Source organism: Sciurus carolinensis, chromosome 11 (genome assembly GCF_902686445.1).
Source record: "Sciurus carolinensis chromosome 11, mSciCar1.2, whole genome shotgun sequence".
Lineage (NCBI taxonomy): Eukaryota > Metazoa > Chordata > Mammalia > Rodentia > Sciuridae > Sciurus > Sciurus carolinensis.
Window position 1 is genome coordinate 70,985,544 of NC_062223.1, and position 14,076 is coordinate 70,999,619.

The 14,076-nt window shown below is 46.1% G+C and overlaps 1 protein-coding gene across 1 annotated transcript; it reads right to left on the reverse strand.

The window, feature by feature from the left end:
* Positions 1-1,273: 1,273 nt before the first annotated feature.
* On the reverse strand, positions 1,274-12,616 carry Cckbr (cholecystokinin B receptor). The gene is made up of 5 exons (XM_047518178.1): positions 12,412-12,616; positions 3,967-4,218; positions 3,571-3,820; positions 3,101-3,273; positions 1,274-2,927 (listed from the first exon to the last, which is right to left on the reverse strand). Exons 1-5 carry the CDS (start codon positions 12,560-12,562, stop codon positions 2,389-2,391), a joined length of 1,365 nt encoding a protein of 454 aa, XP_047374134.1. The 5' UTR covers positions 12,563-12,616; the 3' UTR covers positions 1,274-2,388.
* Positions 12,617-14,076: the final 1,460 nt, after the last annotated feature.

Here is a 14,076-nt window from a genome sequence, read left to right on the forward strand (position 1 = left end):
GAAAGGGGCTAACATCAGGGAAGCCCTAAATATCCCTTTACAAGGGATAGTCAGGTGTACTGGGGAACCTAGAGGCAAGACTATTCCTGCTGCAGAGGAAAAGTTGGCCTGAGAAATTACAGTTCAAAATCTCCCTTCAGCTTCTCAGACCAGCTGGGATTCTATTTTTAACCAGCGCTGTCTTAGGTTGACAGCTTGCAACGCCTTCTCCCTCCTTTTTTTCCTTCCTCCTGCCTCTTGCAGCCCAGAACCCTGTGGAAAGATGGATAGGAGCAATCCCAGCACTGGTAAACAGAAGACCCACTCTCCTTTCTCACTGTCCTCTCCATCCAGCCCCTCTCCAGGGTAGTTAGTGGGTGGATTTGGGAGGCATATTGGCTGTGAAGCTAATGAGGTTTAAATTTCAGGGCTCCTCACTTGCATAGGCCCCTTCCAAGGCCCTGGGAAGGGTCATAGCAATTTGGTATCCATTATTTTTGTTTTTTTCTTTAAAAAGAGCACTAAAATTTTGTATACTTTAGCTCCCACAAAGCATGGATCTGCCCCTCATAGGTGTGTCTTCTGCTCCATCTGCAGCTTAGTGTCAGTATTGTTATTCCTATCATGCTCTAATTTATTGTATGGTCTTGGGCAGTTTTCTTTCCTCTAGGTCTGTTTCCCCTGTTTTAGTGAGCTTTTTCATTGCTGCTGACCAAAAGATTTGACAAGAACAATGTAGAGGAAGAAAAGTTTATTTTCAGCTTGTGGTCTCAGTCCATAGACTGATGACTCAATAGCTCTGGGACTGAGATGAGACAGAATATCATGGCAGAAGGGCGTGGTGGAGGAAAGCAGCTCAACAAGGAAGAGTGAAAGTGATCTCAGCACACCAGGGACAAAATATAAGTCCCAAAGGCATGCTCCCAGTGACCTACCTCCTCCAGTCAGACCTCTACCTGCCTACAGTTACCACCCAGTTAATCCATCAGCGGATGAAGTCACTGATTAAATTGCGACTCTCAAAATCCAATAATTTTACCTCTGAATGTTCTCACATTGTCTCACATATGAGTTTTTGGGGCAATACCACATATCCAAAACCATAACACCCTTTTACTAGTAAAGGGTCAAGGGACTCCTCTCCTAACACTATGCCCTTGATTATCCATGTATATCCCTTGGTGAAGTTGTCTGTTCCTGTGTGTGTGTGGAGCTAGATCAGTCTTACAGTCAAACTAGAGTCTGGGTTCTCAGACTCCTATTCAGGTACAGTACCCCCATCCCCAACCCCAGCCACAGCCCCTGCTCTTAGGCCTCTTGATTGTAGCCAGTAAGGGAGATTTCATTAAGTGGATGTTGGCCAGGTTCTGATGCTGGAGGATGGCAAGCATGCCATAGAAAAGGCCCCACTCTTTAATTTCTATACGCCTGTCATGGTCTGATCCCTGGTGTTCCTTGAATAAGTGGAGTCTTATTATGCAGAACTTCCTCTTTTATCTTTTCATCAGAATTTTAATAAGCATCCATGAATATAATCCCTTTACAATGGAATCATGACATGTCATAGATATCCCACCTCCTACACCTACACCCAGTTACTGTGACACCAGAGTGTAGGTAGGTCCAGGAGGATAAACCAGAGAGATTATACCCAGTCCTATCTAGCCTCAGATCAAGGGTTTTTGGACATAGGGTGGTACTAAGGAGTGTGAAGCTATGGAAGGGATGTGACAGGGAGGACTTCACAAAATTCCACACCTCCTCACTTGCCTCTGAAAAAGTCCAGAAAGGAAGTCTAGGAGGAAGCCAAGTTGTTTATTATTATTATTATTATTATTATTATTATTTTTTATAAAAGAAGCCTGGTGACGGGGGAGGAGGCAGAGCCATAGTCCTTAACTGGAAAGAGATGAAGTACTTTTCAGTGTTAAATAGCCTGTTGATCAGGGAGATGTAAGAATTGTCCTGTTGATATTTTCAGTGCTGGTTGAGGAAAGGTATTGTGAGGTCAAACTGGGGGAAGTCTAGAACATACAGAGTCACTCCAGGTTCCATAGCCTCTAAAGAATCAGAGCCATCACACACACAGTGTGTGTGTGAGGGGCAGGTCAGCTCTTGTCAAAGTTTCCATTGCACAGGGATATTTCCCTGTTAGGGATGATGTGTCTGCCTGTCCAAGGTCATCACCATGTTTCTAGGGTGAAGCTCCATCCTACAATGGAACTATGCCTCCTTTTTCTGTATAAGTTTGGCTCCTGTTTCCTTTGTGTCAAGAGAGATACCTCCTGTGTGTTGGGGCTAGTCCATGCCATTGGGTGTCAGTTTGGTTTGTATTTATTGTGCGTATGGATGGGATCTTGTGCTTTAAGGGTTTGTCTGTCCTGCCTCAGCCTGCACTCCTGCTAACCCTCAGCCAGGCCCCAGGGTGCTGATGGTGGTGTAGCTCAGCCTGGACAGGGAAGCAATGGAAGGGGTAGGAGGGTCTTCATCTGGAAGAGGCTTGGGGCGAGCTCTTGGAGGCCTCGGGCAGCAGCGGGCACATGTGTCCAAGCAGGCCTGGCGAAAGCGACGGTGCATGAAGCAGTAGACGAGGGGGTTGACACAGGCCGAAGCATAGCTTAGCAAGTGGATGAAAGAGATGGGGGCCCCTGAGAGTGCCCGGTGTGCACCTGGGCCATCAAAGGCACGCCACGTGTTGGCGCTGTACACTGGCAACCAACACAGAAAAAAAAGCACAACAATCACCAGCAACATTCGCACCACACGCTTCTTGGCCAGCAGCTTGGCCTGGGTGGGCCGGGGGCCAGGTCCTGACCCAGCAGTAGGCGCAGTCAGAGTGGTCAGCTCTAATGCAGGACGGGAACGTGGAAGTTGCACGTAGCAGCCATCGCTGTCCTCACCAGTCAGGCCAGGTTCATGCTGGCAACGCCCATTCTGGTGGACAGGACCTGGGCACAGAGGGTGAACTGTCAAGAGTGTAAGGCAGAGTCTTACTAACCTCCAACCCAATCTCCACTTGCCTTGGCCCTCCATTTAACTTTACATTCCAGCCACCTTACAGCCCCATCCACTCTAGACTCCACCCCTTTCCAAAGTCCCGCCCCTCTGGAATTTTGCTCACCAGGTCCAGCCCCACCCGGCAGCCCTCCTTGACTTCGGACCCGGTTTTGGCTCTCGTTGTCACTCTCACCATCAAAGCGAAGCCCTAAGTAGAGCTCGCGGGAGATAAGCCCATAGGCCACTGCCATAACCACACCTGGGACAAAGAACAAGAGCAGGAGCAGCAGTACCGACCTAGAAACAGATCACAGACCAATTACATGGGTCTCTGTTCAATTGTAATCACAGTTGGAAGAGCCAAGGTTGGTATTTCTAAGGTTGTGGCCAGGTAGCTGATGAAGGAGTAGTGTTTGGGGATGCCATTCAGAAGGGCAAGATAACTGGGGAGGGACCCAAAATTAGAATTCCAGGGTGGTGGGGGCAGAATGGGAATTAGCACGATTCTTGAAGCAACTGGACGACTGCTGTGGAGAATGGTCGTTAACATCTGATGGAGAAAGGAGTCCTATGAGGGCGTGTGGGCACCCTCACCAGGTCTGGCGCACCCGTGCACTGGGCCAGCGATGCACACACTGTAGCACACGAGGTCCAACTGGCTGCACAGCAGTGTACACAGGGTAGGGTACCATGAGCAGGCCAGACAGCAGCCACGTGGCTAAGATCACACGAACTGCATGGGAGCGTGTCTGCCACACCCGTGCCTGCAGTGGTCGGCAGATGGCGCTGTACCGCTCCAGGGCGATGGCCACAAGACTCAGCGTGGACACACTCACAGACACCCCTAAGCAAGGGAAAAAGGAGGAGTCACCTCGGAAATTAGTACCACACACTCACCAGTGTTATTTCCTCACCCACCTCCCTCAATTAGGGAAGACCCTTATCTTTGTCAAGGAGAGGATCAGGGGTTAGGGTAATTGTCTCACTCACCCATGAGGTATGAAACTGCCTTGCAGATGACTGTGCCAAAAATGAATGTGCCCATAAGATTGGGCAGGAGGGTGAAGGGCATGCAAGCCACAGCTAGCAGAAGGTCGCTGACTGCTAGTGAGAGCAAGAAGGCATTGGTGACAGTTCTCAGGCGGCGGCTCAGTCCCAGGACCACAATGATGAGAACATTCCCTCCAACACTCATCAGAAAGATCACAGCATAAAGGGTGACTCTAATGGCCAGCTCCAATTCTGGGCAGAAAAAGGAGAGGTAGCTCCAGGTCTTCTGGACCCACTCAGCCAGACCCCCCAACCCAACTTATCCCCAACCTCACCACCCAGTCAGATCCCTACATCCCAAGAACATGTTTCCAGCTTAGTAAGTGTTGAACTTAAATCCTTTACCATTCTAACCCCTTGCAGCTTAGTTAAATGGGCCCAACTCTATCTACTCTTTCTTAAGAAAACCTATATCTTATCAAGGTTGTTTCTAAATGCTTCCTTCATTTTGCAGCCAAACTTCTTGAAAGGATTTTACTGTGTCTTTCCAGTCACTCAATCCATTGCAATACAAGGCTCTGTCACCAATCACTTCTTCCCAAGATCACTAATATTTTAACTGCCAAATCCAAAAGTTCCTTCTTAGTGTATACTATTTGATCTCCCTGTACTATTTGATGTTGTTGACTGCCCACTATCTTTTGAGCCACATCAAGTCAAGTCCAAATTCTCTAAAACAAACAGCCCCCCAAACACAAAACAAAACAAAAAACCTTCACTACTCTGTACTGTCTGCCACCCTTTAGGATGTCATCAGGATGCTCCAAACTGCCCTCTCTCCTCCCACCTCCTCCTTGCACTGTACCCACTGAAGCTAAACTGGATGACTCAGTTTCTTGAATGCATCATATGCACTCGTGACTCCTTCCCTGCTTAAGTTGGCTTCTCAGTCTGGAATACTCTTTCATCAATTCCCTTCTTCCACCCCCATCACAAACTTATTTTCTGTATCTGGTTAATTCCTATTTATCCCCTGTCTGCCAAGCCTCAGATTGACTGCCACCTCTTCCATAAGGCTTTTCTGGACAGGTACTAATCTCCCCTCAACTGACCCATGCGTGCTCCTTAGAGTCCTTTCTACTTTCTGCCTTATATTTCAGTTATCTCCCAAACATTCATTCTCACTCAATAAGCATTTGCAGAGAATTCCTTTAGTACCAGATACTGGGAACAAAGGGAAGAATAATGTAAACTCTCTGACCTCTGAAAGTTCACAGTGGAGAGGGAAACTCGAATACATATACAGATAATTGCCATGCAGTATGATGAAGAGTGGGGTTGTGGGATGTACAGAGTGCTGTGGGAGCTCACAGGAGGGATACCCTACATTGTTGGGTGACTTAGAAGAGGCAGGAGAATGGCACTATTCATTTGTGTCATTGCCTTTTGGGAGGTGGATTCATCTTTGGATCTCCATGTTACAGTCACGCAGACCTATACAAAATTGAATTTGAGTTGAAGTAGATGGAGACCACCAGCTCCGGTGGTGTCCTAGACCTATACCTATGGCCTCAGCCACACCTATGGCCTCAGCATGAGGGAGATTGGAGCTTGAAGGGAGAGATGGAAGGTGACAGACCTTCCCAGGTCCAGAGGGGTATCCCTCTCTTCTCCAGCTTCACAAACTGGCTGCCTCTTGTTTTAGCCCCCAACTGAATCATTTTCTTATGACAATCACCAACATATTCAGAAGTTGTTGTAGGTGTCATGTAAGTGTTATTTATATGAAAGCTCCAAATTGAGCTCAGCAGTCACATTAGTTGCTCAGGACCACATAGCTGAAAGGGGCTGAATCAGAACAGAAGCTAAGTCTCTGCATCCCTAAAACGCTTGTATTCCCATGGCTCCTTCACTGCTCTACCATTCATCATACGGCCTCCTTCCTCTCCCTAATACCAATCCTAATGCCTCTTTCTCCCTCTCTCTATAGTCTGTCATGGCATTTCTCACTCTATTACTATGTTTACTTCTCTGTCTCCCCACTAGACTATGGGCTTCTTGAGGGCAGGGGCAAGGTTCAGCTCTTTCTCTAGGATATTGCTAGCACTCAGCATAATGCCTGGCAGGTAGAAGGCAGTCAACACATGCTTGTTAATGAAATCTGTCTCTTAAGACAAAACACACCTGCTTTCCTCCTCTTTATCCATCCCCCACTTCTGTCAAGGTGCTCTGGTATGCCTTCCCTTCTCTACCTGTCATGAAGACACATGATGGAGGGTGTTTGAAGGTCAATGGCAGGTTGTGATTTTGGATACATTAATTTTCCTTTCTCTAAGGAAGGATTATGAACAAATTGTGTGTGTGTGTGTGTGTGTGTGTGTGTGTGTGTGTGTAAGTGTGCTTAAATAGGAGGAAATAGGAAATAATGAACTTTTGGAAAGGGGATTTTGTCATTTAGAGGTCCTTGGACCCAGAAAAGATAAAAGAGCTGGTGGTCTCCCTTGTACTCTCTGTCTCTTTCAAGTCCACTGACTCTCCATCTCTACCCTGCCTACCTCCTTAATCTCTCCAGTTCCATCATCTCTTCACCTCCTCCTCTGGAACTCTCTTCAACTAACTCTTGATGCAATTATTACATCTCAAGTTGGTAGGGCACTCTGAAATGTGAAAAGCACATTTCTCATTCTTAATTCAGCTGATGTGCCCCATGTATGTGTCCTTGAGCTTGGCTAATTATAGTAGACCAAAAAGATGAAAGTGGGGCTTCACCTTTATGAACCTAATCTGTCTAAGGACTCCTGAGAGCTAGAGGCCAAAGTCCCAGTAAAAATGACCGGAAATTGTATAGCACTTTGCTATTTTACTGGGCATTTGTAGCTGTTATCTTAATTCAAATCACTGCTACATCTCTAGATCTTTGCTGTTGACAGTTAATAGACATGAAAAATTATAATCAAAAGTAATCTTAGAGACAGAGGTTTGGAAAGTGAGGGATACTGTAACAGTAGATACATGTCATTACACATTTCTTAAAACCTGTAGAACTGTACAACATAAAAGTAAACCCTAATAAAAGTGAACTACGAATTTAATTGTGTGTATCAGGATTGACTGATCAGTTGTGATGAATGTGACACAACTTACATTAGAGTTGTAAGATGTAAGATGTAATAATGTAAACTCTATGTAAGATGTTAATAGTGTAAACTCTATCACTCTTGTATATGGGAGTAGCAGGGAGAGTATATGGGAACTTCTATTTTCTACTCAATTTTTCCTAAACCCTAAACTAAAAATAGTCTATTCATTTCAAAAGTCACACACAAAGTAGAGAATTAAGGTAGGTGTGTATGTGTGGTGACCACAGTGACCCCAAACCTAACTCAGGTAGAAGAATGGGAGATGGCAGCTTCTTGGGAACAGCCATAGTGCCTTCATAGTTTACCTTTAGGAATAAGTTTCCTGGGGATGAGAGAAAAACAGAAACCAGACCAATGGACTCAGAAGATGGGGGCATTTCAGTTCTTCTTCTGGAGTCTGGAAGATTTGCATTTGTTCCATCCAGATGTTGGTATAGAGAAATCTGAGCACAAAATTCCAGACAATGTGACATAAAACTAAAAATAGGACTTTCTAAGAAAGAACTCCACAAAACTTTGAAGCTGCTGATGCCTCAATCCTGGAAGGACTGGTCACCCATGCACATGGACATCAGTGTAATATCAGTGTCAGCACAAATATGGGAGACATCTAAGTGTCAGTGGATACTAACCATGGAGCAGAAGAAACATGCAAGGTTGTGTAGGTAATAGAGTAAGCAGTGAGTAAGACTTTAGTCTTTGAGATAATATGTGGGAGGGTAAAAGTAAACCTTATTTCTCTGGGTGATATTTGAGGAAGGGTAACTGTTGTATGCCTGTAAGGTAATATCAGATTGAGCATGGGTTAATTTAAGTTCAGGGAATATCTTATTAAGTGTTGTGATATTTGAACAAACAAGGGTAATAGCCAAGTCTCTGTAGACAATATTGTATTTTGTAAGTTACACCTTTAAGAAGCATAGGTTACATTCAGAAGTCTGTATGTGAATGGGGAGAATATTCAAGTGATCATGAGAGAGAGAAAAAGTAATATCCAAATCTGTGTGGGATATATTTGAGTTAAACTCAAGTAACTTTTTTTTTTTTTTTTTTTATACTAGGGATGGGTCAGGGCTTGCATGTGCTAGGAAAGTTCTACCACTGAGTTACATCCGGGCTTGCATGTGCTAGGAAAGCTCTACCACTGAGTTACATCCCCAGCCTTTCTTAAAAAATTGTATTTTGAGACAGAGTCTCACTAACTTGTCCAGGGAACCTCAAACTGAGGCCTCAGCCTCCTGAGTAGTTGGAATTACAAGCAAGTGCCATCACGCCCAGCTGTTAATTTTGTTTGAGTGAAATTATTGAGCTCCTGAGTGAACACAGGTAATATCTAGTTTTTTTCCTTATGATATCTGAGTATATAAGAATACTAACTGTGACTTTATGGGTAATATCTGCAAAAGGGTTACTTAAGCATGGGAAATATGTATGTGGATAATAATAAAATAAAAGCAAGGAGAGTTTGATGGATGGGTAACATCTACGTGACTGTGAGAAATACTGAGTGTGGATAACATCTGCCTATCTGTGGGTAGCATCTAAGCAGATATGACTGATACTTAAGTAAAGTGGGTGCCAGTCACAGTGGCACATGTCTATATTTCCAGTGGCTCAGGAGGCTGAAGCAGGAGGATCTCAAGTTCGAAGCCAACCTCAGCAACTTACTTAGTGAGGCCTTAGGCAACTTAGGGAGACCTTGTCTCTAAGTAAAAATTTAAAAAGGGCCAGAGATGCAATTCAGTGGTTAAGCACCCCTGATTTCAATCCCTGATACATGCCCTCAAAAAAAAAAATGTGTAAATTTCTATTGGTAACATTCTAGTGAGCCTGGGTAACATTTGACTCTGTGTGGGTAATATCTGAATGAATCTCTGAGTGTAATATCTGACTATCTGGGTAACATTTCAATGTGTGTGAGCAACAACATCCATTTAAGTGAGATCTATTATTGCACCTGTGCTCTGAATCACTTCACATCTTGATTTATCAGGGACTCTTGCTCTGTGGACTAACATCTTTCTTATCAGAACCTTCAATCTTCTTCTTTCTTGACCCTTTCCCATCAAAAAATCTTAAATCCACTATAGGTGACATATACCTGTACTCCTAGCAATGCAAGAGCCTAGGTGGGAGGATCACTTGAGCCCAAAATTTGAGACGAGCCTGGGCAACATAGAAATATCCTGCTTCAAAAATAACTAGTTTTAAATGCCCTTATTTCTACTACTACTATTATACATATACACATGCACACATACACCAAAACAAACGAATAATCCTTCCCTAACCCTGTGCTATTTCTGGTATTACCCTATAATTTTTCTTTCTCCCCCCTCCCTGAAATTCTTGGAAGTTTTGTCCAATACCCTTGTTCACTTTTCCTAACCCCTTTCCCACGGACCCAGTCTTAAACCTACTGTGGTCAGACCTTAATACCTACACGTCTTCCTAAGGATTTCTTGTTACTAAATCCGGAGGATGCTCTTCGAGCTGTTTTGTTCTTATCAGATGCATATCAGCTACATTGGACCTCACTTATCACACCCAGTTTAAAACTCTTATTCCTTGCTTTCTGGAGGACATAGCTCCCCTCTCTGACAGTTTTGTCTGAATCTCCTTCATGAACTTCCATTCTTCTGCCTAGCATTTATTTATTTGTTTATGTATGTATGTATTTATGCCATACCAGGGATTGAACCCAGGGTCACCTGAATACTGAGATACATCTCCAGTCCATTTTTACTTTGAGAAAGGGTTTTACTAACTTGCTGGGGTTGGCCTCAAACACACCATTCTCCTGCTTCAGCCTCCTGAGTAGCTGGGATTACATGTGTGCAAGATTAGTCCAGCTGTCTAGCTTTTAAATATTGGTCTTCTGCAGGGTCCTGTCTCAGGACATCTTTTCTTCTCATTTTATACAATCTTTGTATAATTTTATCTATTTGCATGGCTTCCATTATCTCCTCTAGGCAATGACTTTTCAAGTCTGTATTCCCAGCTTAGACCTTTAAGGTAAGTTCCAGATCCCTGGATTCAACAGCTGATTTGTAACCCCACTTGGATGTACCACCAGCATTTCAACTCAGTGAGTTCTAAACTGAGATTATAATTACCTCTCCCAAACCTGCTCCTTTGATATCCTTCTCATTACATAGTACCAACATCTACTCAACAGTCCAAACCAGAAACCTGGATATCATCCCTTGACCCCTTCTACCTTCTCCACTTCTAATCAATTACCAAGTTCTGTTGATTCCATATCCAGAAGTAGTTCCCAAATCCATCTGCAATTCTCAATGCTCAATGCCAATACCTCAGTCTAAGCTAGCATCATCTTTCACACAGACATGTGTAATATAATAGCTTTCTAAAGCATTTCCCTGCATTTTACCTCATCCTTCAATCCATTCTCTATACTATACAACTAATCCTGGCCCTATTGCTGAATCTTTAAGTAGCTCCCAATGCCCTTAGGTTAAAAATGCACACTGCTTAGCCAGGCCTATAAGGCTCTCTGTAATTTCTCTAGCCTGGTCCCCAGCCTGAGTGTTTATTATTTATTTTTAATAATACACGATCCAGTCACTCAGAAACTATATGACATTGAAAAAAGTGCCACGGCTTTTAACTTTGGGCTTTTCACACATCCTACCCCTCTACTTGGGATGCTTTTTGCATCTTCTGCCCTTTCTTAGCTGGCTTGCCCTCATCTTTTTCATCTTAATTTATACTGCACCTCCTCAGGAAGCCAACCTTAATCCCCATGGTTAGGCTAGGCCAGAGGTGCTCCTCTTGTGTGTCCCCGTTGTATTCCCCTGTCTTTTCCACTTTGTGTTGCTGTTCTTTGTTTACTTATCTCTCTTCACCACAAAATTCTGAGCTCCATGAAGTAGGAATTATGCCAGTTTTGTTCAACTCATATCCCTGCTGCTTAGCACAATCTCTGGTTCAATAAATATTTGCTGAATGAAAGAATCTAAGTGACAGTGTGTAACCAATGGGGAAAAAAGTCACGAATTATTTTGTGAGATACATAATACTTGGATTACAATTTATTCCATCTTTCCCTTCTTACTTTTAGAATAACTTTATTCTGTTTATCATTGCTTCTTCTTCTAGGATTCCATTCATTTTCTTTTTACTGAACTCTAACTTCAAGACCCAGATCCTAGGGAACATCCTCTGTGAATTTCTCAAACCCATCATCTCCTTTGGGTCCCCACAATCCAGACCCTTCTGTGGGACTTCCATACTGACTGTGATTTTTCCATTGACTTGTTTTTCCCTCTGCACTTGAACTATGGATGGATGAATGTGTGCACTGGGTCTAGTTCATCCCTGTGTCTATAGCACCTAGCCTAGGGACTAGGATAGAAGGTGTTCAGAGAACAGTGCAGGACAGAAAAGGTACAGGAAGGGAAGAAAATGTATTTTAAGATGTTTATCAAGACAAAGGAGATGCTAGCTGATGGGAGGAGTAAAAGTCACTTTGAGGACTGGGTGTTTGGAAGCAGTCTATAAAGGAGTGGATGAGAAGAGGTGATAGTAACAGAAAAGGGATGGGGTGATACAAGGAGCAGTGGGTCCAGGAGGGTGAGACTTATAGAGAGGCAGACTGGAGAGAGGACTTGGAAGGGGCTGGGAGACATTCTGAGAGGGGGAAGAGAAGGGGAGGACAAGCACAGAGGCTTGAGAACTCCAACTTAGGAGGCAGAGGGGTTTGAGGAAGAGTAAAATAATGTGACAAGCAGCTCTAAGGAGCACCCCCAGTGTCCAGCCTAACAGAGATTTGAGTATCTTTTTTGGGAAGGCTGGTGTTGGGATGGGATACACAGGAGATTACAACTAACTTTCCATCCAGGCCTCCCACGGTGATCCCTCCCTCAACTAGCTCCTTTCTTTTTGCCTTCTTTTCTTCCCTTTCCTATTGTGGTTTTGTGAGCTGGATGTAAAAGGAAAAAAAAAAAAAAAAAAAAAAAAAAAAAAAAAAGATCTAGAAGGGCTGGCAAGGGGAGGTTTTGTCCCTTAATTATGTGTGCTGTGTGGCGCTGTGTTTGGGGGTGACCAGGAGCTCTGGTATGACCAGGGGCCAGAATGTGAAGGGTTCTGACCAGGTGATGTGAAGCTGTGATGTGTTTTAAAGAGCTATGTGATGGGGAGCTCTCTAGGAGCTGAGCTAGTACTATGAAGGGGCCGCTGCGGGGGTTTGGCGCGGCAGTGTAGAAGTCGCGGGGGAGGCTCTATTAGTGTTATAGGGTGCAGTGATAAGGAGCTTGAGGTGGGGGCTTAGGGAGACACCCACCTCTTGTCCCGGCTCCGCGGATGCGAGGGGGCTCGCAGCTGAGGTTGCCCGCACTGCTGCTGTTGAGGAGGGGACCACCTGGGCGGCACAGGGAAGCCCCTGGCCCGGGTCCGGGTCCCAGCACGCTCCGGTTTAGCTTAAGCAGCTCCATGGCCCCTGCTGAACCCGCTGCCTCACTCAGCTCGGCCAGGCGGGCTCCCGGCAAGACTCCACCTGCTCATGCCGAGATTCTAGCTCAGACTCCCGCCTACCCCACCCCCTGCCCCGCCTGGTCTCCGCCCCCGACCCTGGCCCCTGCCCCTCCGCTCCTCTGCTCGCCCCGCCCAGGCTCCGGTGCCTCCCAGGCTCTGGTCTGCCTCTCCCACCAGGTGACTCTCAGCCTTCCTCCCTCGCTCGCGAGTTACGCGTCCTCCGGCGTGACTGTCCTCCAGGCTCGCCCCCTCCCTAGATCTCTCGTCTTCTCTTAGAGATGTCTTTCCTGCCCACCTCCCTTTAGCAACGCCCCCGTGAATTCTGCGGAATTCGTGATGTGTGTGTGTGTGTGTGTGTGTGTGTGTGTGTCTGCGGGCGCGCGCTAGTATTGGCGGCTCGGAGGGAGATTGCGGGGAGAGGGCGGGTGAGAGGAGTGGAGCAGAAAGCAGAGTGCAGCTTCTGCCGGGACCGGCATCTTTCTCTGGTGGGTCAGAGGACATGGAGATGGCGATGGGAAGGGGGTTTGCGTTCAGGGTCACTCGCTAGGGCGCAGGTGCCTTGGCTTGCTTGTCGCGGCGGTGAAGGTACAGTGCCGCATTGGCTGCAGTGACCGTCAAACTACCGTAGTTCCTTGGTTCCTTGCAGCTCCCTACTGCGAGCTGGGGTAGGTTCTGCAAGTGCTTCCACACACCCCACCTCTATCTGAGGCCCGACACCCAGGCTTTTACCCAAGGCTTCCAAGGAACCCTTAGAAACCGGGAGGGGTGGGGGAGGGAAGTCGTTTGTCCACAGGGAAGTCCTGGCAGGGGAAAGGGCTGCTCAAAGAAAGTCTTACTAGGGTGTTGAGGGAGGCGGTGGTTGGAAGTGAAAAATGCCTAGGATAAACACGGATTGGGTAGTGTTCCATTCCCTGCCCTGGGCCCAGGCAAGAGAGGAGGCCGCGGCTGTCTCCGCGGTCTCCAGGCAGCGCCCACCCGCAACCGACACGCTGACGCTCCTGTTTGCTCTCAGCACAGGTGGAACCGCCTGTGTAGAGTGTCAGGTTCCCACGAGAGGGGGCCAAAGGGGGCCAGGCCACTGGGGGCAGAGCGGGAACGAAGCTAAAGGGTACCCCTGCAAGACTGAAGTGGGTTCAACTTTTTGGGCAGAATTTGCCTCTTCTGTGTGAACCTCATTCCCTATCCATTCTTCATTCCAAAAAATTCCAGCGTGACTGGAAATTGAATTTTCTGGCCCCCAGAAGTGGCTGCAAGAGATGGGGGCTTCATTGCATGAGCAGGTTAGAGTGGGGATGGGGTCTGGGTTTATGGGGAATTTAGAGTCGTTGTCCAATTATTCTTTTGGAGAGGACCTGGTCCTGCCCAGTGTTCATAGGGGCTGAGGAATTGGAGGAGAGTTTTAAGTCTGGGGGTTGGGTGGGGTCATCACCTACTCCCCCTTCCCTTTCTCCTGGCACTGCCTGCCTTGCTCTTC

Coding starts and splice junctions, on each gene's coding strand:
- Cckbr (XM_047518178.1), bottom strand. CDS start 12,562: ATGGAGCTGCTTAAGCTAAACCGGAGCGTGCTGGGACCCGGACCCGGG. Junction 4,219..12,411: donor CCGCGGAGCCGGGACAAGAG/GTGGGTGTCTCC, acceptor TTTTCTGCCCAG/AATTGGAGCTGGCCATTAGA. Junction 3,821..3,966: donor GGCAGTTTCATACCTCATGG/GTGAGTGAGACA, acceptor TCCCTTGCTTAG/GGGTGTCTGTGAGTGTGTCC.